The sequence below is a fragment of the Pan troglodytes genome, chromosome 6 (assembly GCF_028858775.2).
Source record: "Pan troglodytes isolate AG18354 chromosome 6, NHGRI_mPanTro3-v2.0_pri, whole genome shotgun sequence".
NCBI lineage: Eukaryota > Metazoa > Chordata > Mammalia > Primates > Hominidae > Pan > Pan troglodytes.
The window spans coordinates 143,960,215-143,978,418 of record NC_072404.2 but is presented as its reverse complement, the minus strand read 5'-3'; the positions used below and the strand labels follow the sequence as shown (position 1 = coordinate 143,978,418).

At 42.7% G+C, this 18,204-nt stretch overlaps 1 protein-coding gene across 2 annotated transcripts in view; it reads right to left on the bottom strand.

Moving 5' to 3' along the window:
- Nucleotides 1-3,200: 3,200 nt before the first annotated feature.
- Nucleotides 3,201-18,204, bottom strand: part of LOC107971619 (serine/threonine-protein kinase tousled-like 2) — a 49,176-nt gene continuing 34,172 nt past the window's right edge. For both annotated transcript variants that reach the window (XM_024353579.3, XM_063815571.1), the window contains 6 exons: nucleotides 17,695-17,790; nucleotides 16,325-16,417; nucleotides 9,926-10,036; nucleotides 7,918-8,027; nucleotides 6,718-6,849; nucleotides 3,201-3,416 (listed from right to left, as the gene is read on the bottom strand). In XM_024353579.3, the coding sequence (XP_024209347.3) occupies nucleotides 3,209-3,416; nucleotides 6,718-6,849; nucleotides 7,918-8,027; nucleotides 9,926-10,036; nucleotides 16,325-16,417; nucleotides 17,695-17,790 (750 nt within the window). In that variant the 3' untranslated portion in view covers nucleotides 3,201-3,208. The remainder of the gene's footprint in view (nucleotides 3,417-6,717; nucleotides 6,850-7,917; nucleotides 8,028-9,925; nucleotides 10,037-16,324; nucleotides 16,418-17,694; nucleotides 17,791-18,204) is intronic.

Sequence of the window (18,204 nt, the reverse complement as noted above, 5' to 3'; positions counted from 1 at the left end):
ATCTTCTAATCTGACTTAAGACTGAAGACGTACCTCACGAAGCTGATTTATCAAGTTGTAAATCTTCACCTGTTGAATTCATAAGTTCACGTCTGAAAGGTGAGAATAAATACTTAATATTCACTAGGCAATATTCAGCAAAGTAATATCCACTAGTACATATTTAATATTTCATCATGAACTGTGGGTGTGAAGAGAAAAGACAGGCTGGGCACAGTGGCTCACACCTGTAATCCCAGCAGTTTGGGAGGCCGAGGCAGGCAGATCATGAGGTCGGGAGTTCGAGACCAGCCTGGCCAACATGGTAAAACCCCGTCTGTACTAAAAATACAATAATTAGCTGGGCATGGTGGCAGGCACCTGTAATCCCAGCTACTCGGCAGGCTGAGGCAGGAGAATTGCCTGAACCCAGGAGGTGGAGGTTGCAGAAACCACGATCACGCCACTGCATTCCAGCCTGGGCAAAAGAGCAAGATTCTGTCTCAATCAATCCATCAATAAAAATATAAGGAGGAAGCATTTACTGTGTATTTATATGTCTGGTATTATGTGAAGCACTTTACTATCTTATCAAATCTTCGGGACAGATCTTCAGTTCTCATGACCACAAAAGAGGATACTAAAGCTCAGACAGGAGAAGAGACATGGCCAGCCTGTGTCCCCAGGGCCTATGGTCTTACCACTAAGTTACAGTGTTTCCAGGTATCACATGTTGTGAGATTTTTGCTTTAAAATGAACCAAAAAAAAAACCAAAGGCGAAAAAGGCATAAGCTATTAAAAAGTGGGAGAAACACTAAGAGAAACTTAAGCATGTAACTAAAAATATTATGGAAATGTTATTGAACTCATTAGCAAATTTAATGCTAGGTTTTCATTGAGAAGTAGGTTATATTACTCACAACAAAGAAAAATGTTCATTTTAAGTATATTAACATAAATACCATCAATATGGTTTGTCATGTTTAAATGTTCACTTAAAGCAATTCAGTTAAAATTCTGCATATCATACAATTTTATAGTTTGCTAGTAGGTTACAAGTAAATAGTCATCCAAATAAAAACATCATGTGTTTTCCACTGGTTGTTGCTCTTTTTAGGTGAGCATTTGATGTACACCAACAGACAGAGAGGATAATAACAAATCGCTAATTTCTTTCATCATTATATAAAGGTGGCTTCAGGATAGAATAGTATAAGGGCAATGATGAATTTGAAATCTAACATCAATTCAGTGATGCATCAAGATAAAAGTAGAGACAATAGGGGCACCTTGGTGAGTACTGAACATTTTACTTATTTATTTATTTTGAGATGGAGTTTTGCTCTTTTTGCCCAGGCTAGAGTGCAATGGTGCAACCTCGGCTCACCACAACCTCTGCCTCCTGGGTTCAAGCGATTCTCCTGCCTTGCCCTCCCGAATAGCTGGGATTACAGACATGCGCCACCACGCCCGTCTAATTTTGTATTTTTAGTAGAGACGGGGTTTCTCCATGTTGGTCAGGCTGGTCTCGAACTCCCGACCTAGATATCTGCCTGCCTTGGCCTCCCAAAGTGCTGGGATTACAGGTGTGAGCCACCGCGCCCAGATGAATTCCAAATTTAACAAAGTAGACTAAGAGAAACAATTCATTTAAAAAAATAATATTTGGCCAGGCATGGCAGCTCACACCTGTAATCCCAGCACTTTGGGAGGCTGAGGTGAGTGGATCAGGAGGTCAGCAGTTCAAGACCAGCCTAGCCAAGATCATGAAACCCCGTCTCTACTAAAAATACAAAAATCAGCCAGGCGTGGTGGCTGGCGCCTGTAATCCCAGCTGCTCAGGAGGCTGAGGCAGAGAACTGCTTGAACCCAGGAGGCAGAGGTTGCAGTGAGCCGAGATCGTGCCACTGCACTCCAGCCTGGGCGACAGAGTGAGGCTCCGTCTCAAAAAAAATAAATAAATAATTCAATGAAATCCCTAAGATCCAGGGCTTTGCAATAAATATGTAAATAAATTTCCAATCTCCATACTGAAAGTTTAAAAGAAATGCTAACTAATAATTAAAGAAATACAACTTTTCCTCAGCTTTGCAGCAATCTAGAAACAAAGTGTGTAGACACTACAAAGCACCTTCCAAGGAGAAATGTGTAAGGATGGCATGACTCGCCGGCAGCTCTGGGCTTGTCCACGGTACCCCCATGATGAACAGTAACTCCATTGTGTAAACGCCCATGAACTTAAGATTACAGGACTTTTCCAGTTTAGACATAACATATTTTCTTTCAGACAATTCTTCAATTTGTTTACGTAGATCAGCGATACGATTATTCCATTTCTCTGAAAATCAAGCAAAAGTTGATTGTCAATAATACGTCCCTATGTCAGAGCAGCACTAACATATAATGACTTATTTCATATATTTTACATTCTAACAGTCCATATCATTTTACTGCTTTCAAAAAAATTTTCCCTTTTTTGGTGGTTCTTAGAATTGGTTTAATGGGAGACTATTAGAGAAGCTGAAAAGCAGGAGGGCAGAAAAGTTCAATCAAATTAAACACAATAACAGGGAGGTCACAACGAGGAGGTCTCCAGGGGTCTTTTAGCAAACTTCCTAAAACAAGTCTCAGCTGTGTGAAATAAGACTTTACAGCAGCCAGGTGCAGTGGTGCAGGCCTGTAATCCCAGCACTTTTGGCAGCAGAGGCAGGCGGATCGCTTTGAGCTCAGGGCAACATAGCCAAAACCCCCCTCCCTAGCCCCACCCCCACCCCGTCCCTACCAAAAATACAAAACAGCAGGGCATGGTGGCAGGCGCCTGTAGTCCCAGCTACTCAGGAGGCTGAGGCAGGAGAATCACTTGAACCCAGGAGGCAGACGTTGCAGTGAGCCAAGACCACGCCACTGCCAGCCTGGATGACAGAGCAAGACTCCACCTCAAAAAAACAAAAACAAAAACACAAGGTTAAGAGGGACCCCAGACCTTACAGATACAAGGTTAAGAGGGACCCCTAAGCAAAAAATGCCAACCCTTTTTCTCCCAATCATTGAAACACCAGGAGGGTGTAATAGTTTTGCAGCCTAGCTGTAGCAGGCTGATGCCCCCAAGATGCCCATATCCTAATCCCGGGAACTGGTGAACATGACCTTATATGGCAAAAGGGGCTTTGCAGATATAATGAAGTTAAGGGTCTTTGGCTTTTGGGGTTGATGTACTCACTCGGATCCTTATAAGAGCAGAGCAGGTGATGGAGAGGGTGGGAGGTGTAGTGACAGAAGCAGGAAACTCCAGTCATTCGAGACGGGCAGCACAAGCGGAGGAGTGCAGGCCACCACCACGGCCAGGAAACGGATTCTCCCGCAGAGCCTCGGAAGCCACCGACCCTGCTCCCACCTTGACTCAGTAGGACTTACTGTAGAATTCTGGCCTTCAGACCTGTAAGGGAATACATTTTGGTTGTTTTAAGTCACTAAGTGTGTGGTAATTTGTTGCAGCAGCCACAGGAAACTAGTATTGTAGTGAAGCCCCAAACCCCCCCTGAAGGGGCTGGGCTCAGTGGCTCATGCCTGTAATCCTGGCACTTTGGGAGGCCGAGGTGGGTGGATCACTTGAGGTCAGGAGTTCGAGACCAGCCTGGCCAACATGGCAAAATGCCATCTATACAAAAAATACAAAAATTAGCCGGGCATAGTGGCACATGCCTGTAATCTCAGCTACTCAGGTGGCTGAGACAGGAGAATTGTTTGAACCCGGGGGGCGGAGGTTGCAGTGAACTGAGATTCCACCACTGCACTCCAGCCTGGGTAACAGAGCGACGCTCCATCTCGAAAACAAAAAAAACCAAAAAAAACCCACCTGAAGGTTTCCAGTTCTGCCAGCAGTCTCCCACCCAACCCCCAGAAGCAGACATTCCATTGCTGTGGGCCATGGACAGGCAGAAGGAAGCGCCTCCTCATGGCAGAGGCCTACCCAGGAGAAACCCAAGGGAAGGCACTGCCGGGCTGGCCCCTCTCTGCCAAGGCCATATTCTTTTTTTTTTTTTTTTTTGAGGCCCAGTTTCACTCTGTCTCCCAGACTGGAGTGCAGGGGCACAATCTCAGCTCACTTCGACCTCTGCCTCCCCAGTTCAAGTGATTCTCCTGCCTCAGCCTCCTCAGTAGCTGGGATTACAGGAGTGTAGCATGCCTAGCTAATTTTTGTATTTCTAGTAGAGATGGGGTTTTGCCATGTTGCCCAGGCTGGACTCCAAATCCTTGCCTCAAGTAGTCCACCTGTCTCAGCCCCTCAAAGTGCTGGGATTACAGGAGTGAGCCACTGCACCCAGCATTTGCCAAGACCTTTGATGACCGGCTTTTTCCAGGTGATCAGTCCTTGTCTGGTCTGCCTCTGCCCCACTCTCCTTCTCACCTAGTTGGAATCCCTAGCTACTTTTCAGTAGAGGAGAGTGTGTACCCTAATCCCAGCTTGGTTCAGATCTGCATTTAACTCATGGAACCTGGCTGCTCCCCAGGTCCTGAAGAAAAAAACGGTCTCTCTGTGGGTATGATAAAGGATGGGCCTGTCCCCAGGACCCCGTGAGAGGGAAGCCCAATGTCCCACCAGGTTGGCAGGGCTGGGGAAGGGAAAGTGTTATGGTAGCCCCAAGAAAAAAAAGAGGCAGCAGAGGGAGCAGGCCAGCGCTCACATGGAACTCATGCCACTGCCTGAGTGAGGGGAGGGAGGAGTGCATGCCAGTGACGTCAGGGGGCAGAGAGGCGCAGTTCCAGGGCGGCTTTCCCCCTCACTTCCTGCCATGTTACTCTGATCGCCTCCAGGTGAGCCTGCCCACTTTGTGCCCAGGGGCCTGTAGAAAACCACAGCTCCCCATGGTTACAGCCCCAGGAGTGGGGCAGAGCAGGGAGGAGTCCTGGACAGAGGAGAGGCAGGGGCAGGAGGGAGTGGGCCTCAAACTCCAGGAGGGGGCCCTTCTCATGGGTCCTGCTTTCTGGCTTCTCCTTCCTTACCCCTGGGCTGATCACTTGGGGAAGAACTGAGACAAAGTTTCTCACCCTCAGGCCCAGGGGGTTTAATTACTGGGCCCTTAGGGAGGTGTGAGCCCCCTGAAAGGATGCAAGGTTTTGTTTTGTTTTGTTTTTTGAGACAGAATTTTGCTCCTGTCGCCCAGGCTGGAGTGCAGTGGCGTGATCTCACCACACTACAACCTGCGCCTCCCGGGTTCAAGTGATTCTCCTGCCTCAGCCTCCGGAGGAGCTGGGATTACAGGTGGCTGCCACCACGCCTGGCTAATTTTTTGTATTTTTAGTAGAGACAGGGTTTCGCCATGTTGGGCAGGCTGGTCTTGAACTCCTGACCTCAGGTGATCCGACTGGCTCCGCCTCCCAAAGTTCTGGGATTACATGAGCCACTGTGCTTGGCCACGATGAAAGGTTTTGTGTGGAGAGCATGTACATGCCTTTCTGGGAAAACAGTCCACAGCTCTTATTCTCAGCAGGCTTCACGGTCAAAAAAGGTTAGAACTCTTGCTACAGAGCTGTGGAAGCAGCTAGGTGAGGGGCCTGCCAAGGGCACTCTGGGCACTACCTGGGCACTCTCGAGCCCATCATTCCCTAGGCAGGTTGCACTGCTTGGTATTTGCAGAGCTGAGGGGGTGGGGCATGTGGGGACTGTGAAATCACCCTGAGATGACCCACAGTCCTCAGCTGGGAAGTGAGCGGTGCATCTCCTGCAGCGTCCTCCGTCCCTAGAGCCATGGGGCCAGGAGAACTGGCCCTTGCAGCAAGTGAAAAGCCTATTATTGACTCCCTCCCTAGCCATGTAGACAGTGAACCAAGACACTCATATCAGGTAAATGCCTTGGTCTCTGTCACCAAGGTGACCAGTAGGGCATTCCCAGATACAGTGAAGGTCCTCACACCAAGATATGCACCTGGCCACCTGAGGAAAGAGAAAGGACTATCTGAGGGGATGGGGCTGAGCTGGGTGTGGAGTGGTCCTTGTGGGTCTTGGTGAGTGGGAGGGGGAGCAGCATGAGCCAGGCCTCGAGGCAGAAGGACAACCAGGAGACAGCCTGGAAAAAGTGCCGGACCCACAAGGGCTCAAGGCTGGCCAGAGGGGAGGTGGGATAGGCTGCAAAGTCCTGAGGTCTGAAGATTGGCCCTGGCAGGAAGAAACCAGGTAAGGTGGGGTGTTACCTACACCCTCGGGGCCAAATGCAGGCCAGAGCCAGCCAATTACCAGGCCCTTAGGGAGGTGTGAGCCCCTTGAAATGATGCAAGGTTTTTTGTTTTGTTTTGGAGACAGAGTTACGCTCTTGTCGCACAGGCTGGCACCTTTGCCCAGAGCAGGCACCAAGATTTCTGGCTCTGGGTGTGAGCTCAGTCTGGGGAAAAGCCCCAGCCCCCACCAGGACCACCTACCCCCTAGACTACTTCAGGTGCTGAGCCCAAGCCAGGGGCAGGAAGCTAGACTGATGCCTAGGGTAATCCCAACAAAGTCCCTGGTTCCCCGCAGCTATGGGGCTGATGGGGAATTACAGCCCAAACCCCAGATACTGGCTCTCAAACTAACACTGAGCCCTCAGTGCCCACAGGGAGATACAATCAGCGCACTTTCCAGATGGGGAAATGGGCTCAGAGAAGTGCAACAGCCTTGCCCAATGCCCCAGACCAGGGCTCCAGGCCCAGAGTGTTCTTTTGTCACTGTGTCCAGAGGGCAGCAGCTGCTGTGATGTACCCACCTGAGCCTGGCAGCTTTCTCCAACTTTGGAAGCCCAGGAGCATGGCCCCTGTCCACAGATGCACCTGGCATGAGGCGTGCCCAGAGGGACAGAGGCAGATGAGTTTCGTCTCCTCCACTGGATTGTGAGGGCCTAGAAGGAGACAAGGGTCTGCTTGAGAAGGCAGTGAATAGTGAGCAAACTGAGGCAGTGCCCCTCTGGATGGATCCACAGTACCTGGATGGAACGTGGCTCAGACAGAGCTCAGTTCTGCAGGTCCCTGACACATGGAGAGTTCACAGCTACCAAGTGTAGGAGTCTGGATTCAAAGCCAACAGCGTGACTCCAAAGTTCCTGCCCTAGCCCCTGGACCACCCTTGCAGGCCCATCAGATGCCCAGGCCAGCAGCACAGCCGGCCAAGACCAGGGAAACTAGGGGAGCCTCAGAGCACCCCCAGGTATTCCAAACTAATCCTGGTACCCCTGCCTCTCACCACACTTCTTCCTGCTTTAACCTCAACCCCTACACAAAGCCTGGGCCACTTAATGTGGCATCAAACAGATGCCTCAATAAATCAGCGTCTAATCTTGAAAAAAAAAAAAGACTTAACAGATATACAATTGCACGTTAGAATGCTAAAGACCATAAACATATAAAAACTTAAAGTACATATAAATTCAATATATATCCAATCATTGTGACTATGACACTGTAGAATACTAAAATACTATTTTCAAAATGTATACAAGCTTAATGTTCTATGTATTCAAACTATTTATTCAAAATACAAATCATCAACATAATTTGCCACTAATATTCAGTCCCTTCACAGGACACATGATTCACTGGGAGTTAATAAATTAGCAGCCGGCAGGCAGTGACACACAGCAAAAATGAAAACCAAGAGGTGAAATAGTTCTGAAATAAAGGTTTTAAAGCTAACAGAAATCACTGAATTACTAAGTCATTAGCACTAATTTTGAGCCAACTAACTAATTAATATGAGATGATACAATGTCCTATACTTTGGTAAATACAGACTATGTTTAAACAATGTCTGTAACGTGACTTTCAAAATGCTCCTGGCTTTACAAAGATGTGATTAAGATGTAGTAACACAATAAATCATTTCCCCCTGCAGAGCATGTGGTAACTTTCATCAGTCACATTGAGAGTCCAGAAGATAAAGGAAAAGGTCGTGGATTTCGCTGAGAACTTACCAGAGTTGAACTCCCTCATTTTCCGTTTCCCAGCATTGGTGGGTTCTGGGACTGGTGGCTGTGGTGGCTCGTTGGTCTTTGTCTCTTAGAAGGTGGGGAATAATCATCATCTTGAAAAAGAAAAAATGGTCATTACTGAAGGAACCATCTTAGGTTACAGCCACCTCTGGGTCAATTCCCAACATTCAAAAGCTGAGCAGGGCTTTAAAGCTATCTTATTAATAATTATTTCTGTATTGCGAACTTCAGCATACTTTCTTCTAGTTACATTTGAAATGTTATTCTTTTGGGATGTGCTCAAGTGAATACTGCTTTTTCCTCCATCTTGCTTCATTACTTTTTAGTTTACTTCATTTGAATCATCATTGTAAGTCTCCCCTTCTCCTCAAAAAACTTTCAAATTGCTGCCAAGAACTATGTTCTATTTTAAGGCTTTTGAGAAAAAACTTTCAATGAAGATAGCCACCTAAAGTTATACAAATATAGAAGAAACGGGATAAAATAAAGCTTAGATTGGAAAAAATATTTAAGATTATACAAAATTCAAGCATAAACAAGGGAAGCTGAGTAATTGTATGTTCAAATACTTTTAACAAGTGCAAAACATGTAGGCTTAAAGAAATAGAGCTGGCCAGGCATCGTGGTTCACGCCTGTAATCCCAGCACTTTGGGAGGCCGAGACGGGTGGATCACTTGAGGTCAGAAGTTCAAGACCAGCCTGGCCAACATGGCGAAACCCCGCAATTCCTCAGGGATCTTGAACTAGAAATACCATTTGACCCAGCAATCCCATTACTGGGTATATACCCAAAGGATTATAAATCATGCTGCTATAAAGACACATGCACATGTATGTTTATTGTGGCACTATTCACAATAGCAAAGACTTGGAACCAATCCAAATGTTCAACAATGATAGACTGGATTAAGAAAATGTGGCACATATATACCATGGAACACTATGCAGCCATAAAAAATGATGAGTTCATGTCCTTTGTAGGGACATGGATGAAGCTGGAAACCATCATTCGCAGCAAACTATCACAAGGACAAAAAAACCAAACACCACATGTTCTCCCTCATAGGTGGGAATTGAACAATGAGAACACATGGACACAGGAAAGGGAACATCACACACCGGGGCCTGTTGTGGGGTGGGGGGAGTGGGGAGGCATAGCATTAGGAGATACACCTAACGTTAAATGACGAGTTGATGGATGCAGCACACCAACATGGCACATGTGTACATATGTAACTAACCTGCATGTTGTACACATATACCCTAAAACTTAAAGTATAAAAAAAAAATACAAAAATTGGCTGGGCATGGTGGCACACGCCTGTAAACCCAGCTACTCAGGAGGCTGAGGCAGGAGAATCGCTTGAATCTGGGAGGCGAAGGCTACAGTGCACTGAGATCATGCCACTGCACTCCAGCCTGGACGAGACTCAGCCTCAAAAAAAAAAAAAAACTTCTAATAGTTACTAAGACCTATTAACAGAGGTAAGTGATAATCAACCAATGAATATAATAAACAGGACATCAGCCAGTTAAGTAATCATATACAGGTATATGACAACTTTAAATTTTTAATGCACAAAGCATTAATTATCACATTATTATATACATAAGTTATTCTAAATGCCATCTCTGAAACAAAAATGCAACTATTGTTAATGATTCTAATAGTAATAGGATACTCACTTCAATTGATAGAATGAATATAAGAATTTAGGAGAGCAATACCCCAAATAAATTCAACTAGGACAAGCTGTCTCTGTTCAATATCACACTCAAAGCAATGCACAGCAACAAAGCGTATCCCAAATTAACACTCTGGATGCTTGGTCTGGTGTCCACGCAAGGAAAAAATTCTAATTGTCAAATCATGTTCCTAAAAAGCTCTACTTTTAAATATTTTCATCTCAAGTAAGGAATAAGAAGCCACACAATGACACACATTGAGTATCTTGGGATACAGAGTTTAGACCAACATTATTCACTGACCTTTTCTATAAGGAGTTTCTTGCTCATTGTCACACATCTATTTAATCGTTCCTTGTATTTCTCTAGCATCTTTTGCTGTTCATCAATCTGCCGTCTCAAATCACAGTTGGCCTTCAATGAGAAAAAAATTTTTAATTAGCTCCAAGGAAGAAGATTAATGGAAAAGCAGTTTCTAGGGAGAGAAAAAAAAAATCATTTCTATATGTTGTTTTATCAAAAGCAAAATTAAAGTTCAAACAGGTAAGAAGTAACTATGTCTTAGAAAAAGTAAATAATTCATTCCTTTATTCTCTCATAACATATCATCTATTTATAAATGATAAATTGAATTACTAACTTGGGCATCTTTTTCTACTGATCATATTTTGCTCCTGCCAATAACCAGTTACAGCTACTCTTGTCATCACAAACACCTAAGCTATCACAAAATAATAATTTAAAAAATGTTAAAGCTGGGAATCGTGGTTCATGCGTGCAATCCTAGCACTTTGGGAGGCCAAAGCAGGCAGATGACTTGAGGTCGGGAGTTCAAGACCAGCCTGGCCTGCGTGGTCAAACCCCATCTCTACTAAATATAAAAAAATTAGCCACACGTGGTGGCGGGAGCCTGTAATTCCAGCTACTCAGGAGGCTGAGGCGGGAGAATCGCTTGAACCCAAAGGCGAGGGTTGTAGTGAGCCAAGATCACGCCACCGCCCTCCAGCCTAGGTGACAGAGTGAGACTTCATCTCAAAAAATAAAATAATAAAAAAATAAACTACAATGAATGTTTAAAATACAAAGAGTGATTAAGCACATACAAAAAATTACTGAATTTTATGTTTGCTTTGTTCTTTTTCTAGTGGTATTTAAGAAAGATAAATTTGCATAAATGTTCCTCACCAGAGAAGCCAGGCACGCCCATGCCCACAAAAGACAGAACAAACAAACAAGGTCCTGGTTCAAGAATGCCAGAATGTAAATACACAGCTAATTTAGCTGTGGTCAGAAGCCTACAGTGTGGACTAAAAACTTAAAGCCTCCTGCAATAACAGAGAAGGAAAGAACCACTAACCCAAGGACGAATTTGACTAGCAAGTCCTGAATTTAGTCCTTTTGTGTTAAAAAAAAAAAAAAAAAAAAAGATCTCAGCTCTTCTAGCAAATAATGTTACCTCATAAAAACTCACTTAAATTATGAAAAAGAAAAACCTGTTATGTGTTTCTAAAATCCTAAAAAGCACAAACAGAAGATATCACACGATACTCAATTTTTGAGACTTTGTAGCTTCATTAAAAATTTTTATCATTTCTTTTGTATAATATAGCATCATTTTTAAAGTAACCCATGAGAAACAGCTTCTGTCTCCAAATGTTTCTCCTCTCCCCATAGCATAATTTCTTCCTGTTAGTTTTTGTACAGAACCATATTATCAAAGGCAGAGTGTAACTACATTTGGGTAAGTGTGATTACCAAATTCATACTAAAGAATCTACCAAGCAAAGATCATTTAATGTTTATGGAAAACCCAGTCTACTCATAAGGTGAGTGTTCCCTTGAAATCTATAATCAAATGCATGAAATCAATCAACCTCTTGGCAGTTATTTAAAATTTTAAGAATTCTAAGTTTTTGTGGCTTCTGACGCTAATGTCTTCGAGGAGTTCATGTTTAAAGTAACAGCTGGTGGCTGGTGCGCGTGGCTCATGCCTATAATCCCAGCACTCTGGGAGGCCGAGGCAGGAGCATCACTTGAGCCCAGGAGTTCAAGACCAGCCTCGGCAACATGGCAAAACCTTGTCTCTATAAAATTTTGAAAATTAGCCGTGTGTGGTGGCATGCGCCTCTGATGCCAGCTGTTCGGGAGGCTGAGGATTGCTTGAGCCTGGGAGGTCGAGGCTGCAGTGAGCTGTGATTGCACCACAGCACTCCAGCCTGGGAGACAGAGCAAGACACTGTGTCCTTTTTTTTAAATTTAAAAAAAAAAGAAAAAAAAAGCAGATGGCTAGTAGCCCCCAATGCAGCCATACCCAACATCTTACTAAAATGGCAAAATTCAATGAATGATGTCTGAAAGAATATACAAGACATGCAGTCTTTCCCTCACTATCGATCCTCTAGATCTTCTAGAAGCACAAGTTCTAATCAACCTAAAAACAAGGCAGCTGCCCTCGGTGTCTTCCTTTTTATTTATCTACTCCTTTAGTACTGCTCTACATACAAATAAAGACTGCAACAGTCTGAAGATGACAGAGTAGAAGGGGCAGTGGTGAGTGAAGGAAACATATTGCTTCTTAGAAAACATAAGCAAACATTTTTTTAAAACTCCTAAAGCAGTACCAAGTTAGGATTCAAGTTTTTCTCATACTCTGTCATCTCAATCTTGAAGAGTCAGATGATGGAGAAAGGCACGCCCACAATTCTTTCTCAGTACAGCAGAGCTTCTCTGTACAAAACCCTGACAGATACTGGAATTTGGCAAGGAGCTTTTTACACCCACAAACCATTTCATTATAAATCTTTGATGGCAATTCAACCAGCACCCAAATGAATAAAAACAGGAATAAGAGCAACTCCATGCAAGTATACATATCCGAACAATGAAAAATACAACACAGTGCTGAGACTACATATGGGTCTCCTCATTCAAAGATGGAGAAAAGGAAATAAAAATAACAATAGTAAATAAAAACAACAACAACAAAAATAGGCCCAAGGAATACAGAAAATCAGCTTGAAAACAATGAAAATTATCACCCATAGAAATCAAAAGAACATTTTAGAATACTTCTTGTCATATTTCATAAAATGCAAAAAGACATGATATCTAGGAAATAGGAACCAAAAACCTTAGAGAATATACAGGATGGGGTAAGAAAGTATATTAGATGAGGGAAAAAAGCAGGGAAATTTAAAATGTAAATAATAGGCCTGTCACGGTGACTCACGTCTGTTATCCCAGCACTTTGGGAGGCCAAGGTAGGAGGATTGCTTGAACCCAAGAGTTCAAGACCAGCCTGGGCAACATAGTGAGACCCTGTTCCTACAAAAAATAAAAAAATTAGCCAAGCACAGTGGCACATGCCTGTAGTCCCAGCTATTCAGGAGGCTGAAGTGAGAGGACTGCTTGAGCCTGGGAGATGAAGGCTGCAGTGAGCCATGACAGTGCCACTGCACCCAGCCTGGGCGACAGCAAGACACTGTCTCAAAAAATAAAAATGTAAACAATAAAATCAAAATTCACATGAGCTGCAGTAAATGCCAGAAATATATGGAAGACAGTGTTTAATGAGACTCAGAAGAAAGGGGCAATCATATTAAAATGAGACATAACATGTTAGAAATAAAGGAGAGAAATCAGACATTCAAGCTAAGAGTCAAGAAGAAACCAATATAAAGAGGGATAAAAGCATAGTTAGACATAATCACACATTTTCCAAATAAAAATATATAAACCCACATATAGATACACCCTGGGGTAATATTTAACAAATTATGGTGTTTGCTGCTTTGGTCATGAACCTCTCCGAAATACAAAATGCTTGAAAAACTGAAGGAGAAACAGAGAGAGAGAATGTGTGTTATATTTGAGAAGCAGAACGAACAGAACAAGGGGTTATGACACAAAAATCCTGCACACAGTGTTGTCTTTCCATGGGAGGGCAAAAGAGAGAATTCTCAGGTCTGCAAGGCAGAGAAAATTTAACACTGACAAATCCTTGCTGAAAAATAATCACTTAAAAATGTACCACCATCAACAGATAAAACAAGAACTATAAATTAAAAAAATACTGTTGATAAGCTTTGAAATCAGTTGAATAAACCAGTCTAACAATGACTATAAATTTGGTCATAAAGCTGCCTCTGCCTACACTCTATACATAAGAACTTAGTGTCATATATAGCAGTAAAAATGGTAATTTAATAATAATAATATAGGCTGAGCGCAGTGACTCACGCCTGTAATCCCAGCACTTTGGCAGACCAAGGCAGGCTGATCACTGCAGGTCAGGAGTTCGAGACCAGCGTGGCCAATGTGGCAAAAACCCATCTCTATTAAAAATACAAAAATTAGCCAGGCATTGTGGTGCATGCCTGTAATCCCAGCTACTCGGGAGGCAGAGGCAGGAGAATCACTTGAACCTGGGTGACAAAGTGAGACTCTGTCTCAAAAAATTAATTAATTAATTAATTAATAATATAAACAGCCAAATGTAGTGGCACATGCCTATAGTCCCAGCTACTTGGGAGGCCGAGGTGGGAGGATCACATCAGGTGGGGACTGGGGAGGGCACAGCTTGCAAGACTGCGCCACCGCACTCCAGCCTGGGTGACAGAGTGAGATCCTGTCTCAAAATAAATATATAAAATTAATAATAATAGCCGGACGCGGTGGCTCACGCCTGTAATCCCAGCACTTTGGGAGGCCGAGGTGGGTGGATCACAAGGTCAGGGGTTCGAGACCAGCCTGACCAACATGGTGAAACACCATCTCTACTAAAAATGCAAAAATTAGCTGGGCATGGTGGCGGGCACCTGTAATCCCAGCTACTCAGGAGGCTGAGGTAGGAGAATTGCTTGACCCTGGGAGGCAGAGGTTGCAGTGAGCTGAGATCACGCCACTGCACTTCAGTCTGGGCAACAGAGCAAGACTCTGTCTCAAAAAAAAAAAAAAATTAATAATAATATAAACACACCAGACTTTACTAATAAAGGCCAGACTTAGTTTAGCTATGTGCTGAATTCCAGGTTTTATATAAAAAGGAGTCAAAATACACTATTTTACCTTATGTTTTTATTAAGTACAGAAATATAATACAAGTAAAAAAATTTTGGAGGTCAGATCATCATGAGTACAGTGACTTTTATAATCTGTATTATTAAACATATATTCAAACAAAATTGTACCCAAAGCCTAATAAGAAAGACTGACAAAGGCAAGGTTGCCGATCCCCATCTTGCTGTGTCACAGTAGCCCTGGAGGTTTCAGGACCCTAAAGAGTCAGATTAACTACCACATTAGCAGAAATAAGGATCAAACCTATACCTTCTAAATCACTAGAGAAGATAAAAATGCTAGCCAATGTTATTCGTAAATCAGTAACATTTATGTATATATTCATTTGTGTGTGTGTGTGTGTGTATATATATATATACACACATATCTACTTCAAACAGCTCAAAATTACTGAAAAAAAAAATGTACCAAATGTTTAATCCCAATTAATGGAATTATGAGTGACATATTTTTCTGTATTTTGTAAAGAGCATGTATAATGGTTTTTTTTTTTGAGGCAGGGTCTTGCTCTGTTGTCCAGGCTGGAGCGCAGCAGTGTGAACTTGGCTCGCTGTAGCCTAGAGGTCCTGGGCTCAAGCATCTTCCCACCTCAGGCTCCCAGTAGCTGGGACCACAGACACACCACCATGCCTGGCAAATTTTGTATTCTTTTATAGAAATGGGGTCTTGCTGTGTCATGCATGCTGGTCTCAAACCCCTGATCTCAAGCAATCCTCCTGCCTCAGCCTCCCAAAGTGGCAGGTATGGGCCACCATGCCCGGTCCTTTTTACTTTCTTATTTTTTTCTTGACACGAAGTATCACTCTGTCGCCCAGGCTGGAATGCAGTGGCGCAATCTCGGCTCACTGCAACCTCCGCCTCCCAGGCTCAAGCAATTCCCCTGTCTCAGCCTCCCAAGTAGCTGGGACTACAGCCGCTTGCCACCACACCAGGATAATGTTTTATATTTTTTTAGTAGAGACAGGGTTTCTTTTCAACATGTTGGCCAGGGTGGTCTCAAACTCCTGACCTCAAGTGATCCACCTGCGTTGGCCTCCCAAAGTGCTGGGATTACAGGTGTGAACCACCATGTCCGGCCCTTTTTACTCTTTAAAAACTATGAGTCAGTCATGCCAAATTGCATGTTCAAAATATATTGATAAAGTATTTTCTAGTGATATCTATTTAATTCCAGATGAAGCATTTTAAAGGTTTCTTTTGTAAGCACAAAAAAGTTTGGGTGAGTAGGTTATAAAAGGTACAAAAAGCAAAATGGGCTAAAAAGTCCTTTGAAATAGCTTATAAAATTCAACAATATTAAAATAATTTCTCTGGAATGGGAAAACAACACTTTATACTTATTCCCACAGTTCTAGATGAAATATAACACTCCACATATCTATTTCTCCCATATAAATTCAATCATTAAAATACTACAGTATAAGATTTCCAATTTAAAGGTAGTGTTTAGAATGCAGGAACCTGGTTCCTACTCAGATTCCCTCAATTAAAGAAAAATACCCAAATGTTTATTATTTCATTGTTATTTGGCTATAGTAATTACTTCTATGATATGTACATAATCCAAATATATATAACAAATGGTGCTTGCTATAAAATATCTTACCAAATTTTAATACTTACTCTTAATAAATCATCTATTCTTTCCTCCCTCTTCTCTAGGTCAGAATTCTTACTGTTTTCTAGTGCAGATATTTTTTCTATTGTGAGGTTGGACTACAGAGACAAAGGTAAAACAAATTTAGGATTAGTCTCAACATGTTATATGTCATCACACTCTTCTCGTTACCTTTCTTGGGGGGAAAAAAAAGCACTTGCTCACACAAATGGCCTAGAATCACATGGCTTAAGAAATGAAATCTGCTTGTCTCATCTCATTGTTCAAGTCCTCTGCTGGGTTCCTTACGTCCCACTACACCTACACTTCAAACACATGTTAATTCTGGAATCAAATGTATGAATTCTCACTACTGTGCACTGAACAACGTAGAAACACGTTACTCCAGAAATGAAACTTTGAATAGAAAACGATCTCACAGGAGACTTGACACAACTCTCTACGGAACAAATGCGCCATCTGGTGGAAACAGAGAGCAATCAGAAGGGAAGAGAAGAAGCTACCTGAGTGTTCAACTATCTAACTGAACTGTACAAGAGCTGGTGATTTAGATAAAATTCAAATGTGCTCCAGGGAGTTGTATACCTCTTGAGATTTAAGAAATTCTCCTAGATTGCCAACGATCCTGTCTTGAAGATAATATATACAGTATCAAAAGAGGCTTCAAGAAAACCCAGTATACTCAAAACTACAAAATGGAAGCAATAGCCACCATCCTTTGCAGATACAATCCTCAAATGTTCAGAACACTCCCTAAATTAAAGAGTTTCTGAACACAATTTAAGGAGTAAACCATGTTGGTATCTCACATCTGAGAGAAGTTTAGCCAGGTATAAATAAGTAAGCAGGAAAAGGAATACATTAACTACTTTCATAAATTAGGGAATTAACATTTATTGAAAGCCTACTACAAGTACACTACTAATAAACATTTTGTATACACTGTCTGAGATCATGAGAATCAACCACATTTTCACAGATGATTTGTACTAAGAAAAACTGAGGCCCAGGCCAGAATCTGAACTTAGGCCACAGTGCCAGAATCTGAACTTTGAGGCCTTCAAAGTGTAGGTACTTTTCTTCTGTGGAATACTGTAGGAAAAAAAAAAAAGCGTGCACTTTCCTTAACACCATGCTTTAGCATAAGCATTTCTGCTACAATACACCGGAAGAGTAAAGAAAAGCCTCAAAAAGTTAAAGCACCTTCCAAAGGACTTTAAATACCCATAATGCAAGTTCTGAATATAATACACACAAATAATGAGGTGGTCAGAGAAATACAGAGAAGTCAGAGAAGAATGACAGACTACACAGGTTAGCCCTTATTCCTACACAGCAGGTATGCCCCTCAACTGATTATCGATCACCAACCTACCTGGGTCTGTCTGTGCTGGATGGAGATCTGTTTTTGGGAGCTGCAGGAATGCTCTGTGTTGCCAGATCCCGTAGATGAGGGACTGTTTTGCTGAGCCTACAATAAAGGTGCATTACCAATCACAGGAAAGTTTGGCATCTTTTTCCACAAACACTTGTATTAATGCAAACAACTCCATAATTTGTATCTCCACAATACAAACCCCTTCTTATGAAAGTGAGAAGTCAGGGCCACGTGGCCAAGAAGAAAGTAAAACAATTCAAATATGAGACATGGTGGTTTATACCAAGTTCCTGTAAACAGGTTTAAAGTATCAAATGCTTACAAATGAATTTTTAAAATATGAAAATTAGAGAAAATGAAAAGTTATTCCTGTAATAACTTGCCCTTTCACTTGTATTTTCATATGCTTTAGTCAGAAAAGGCTAGTGAAGCATCCAATGCACAGGGGATGCACGTAAAGGACTGTGAAACACTATTCAGAATAGTCTCCTAAACACACAAACATTA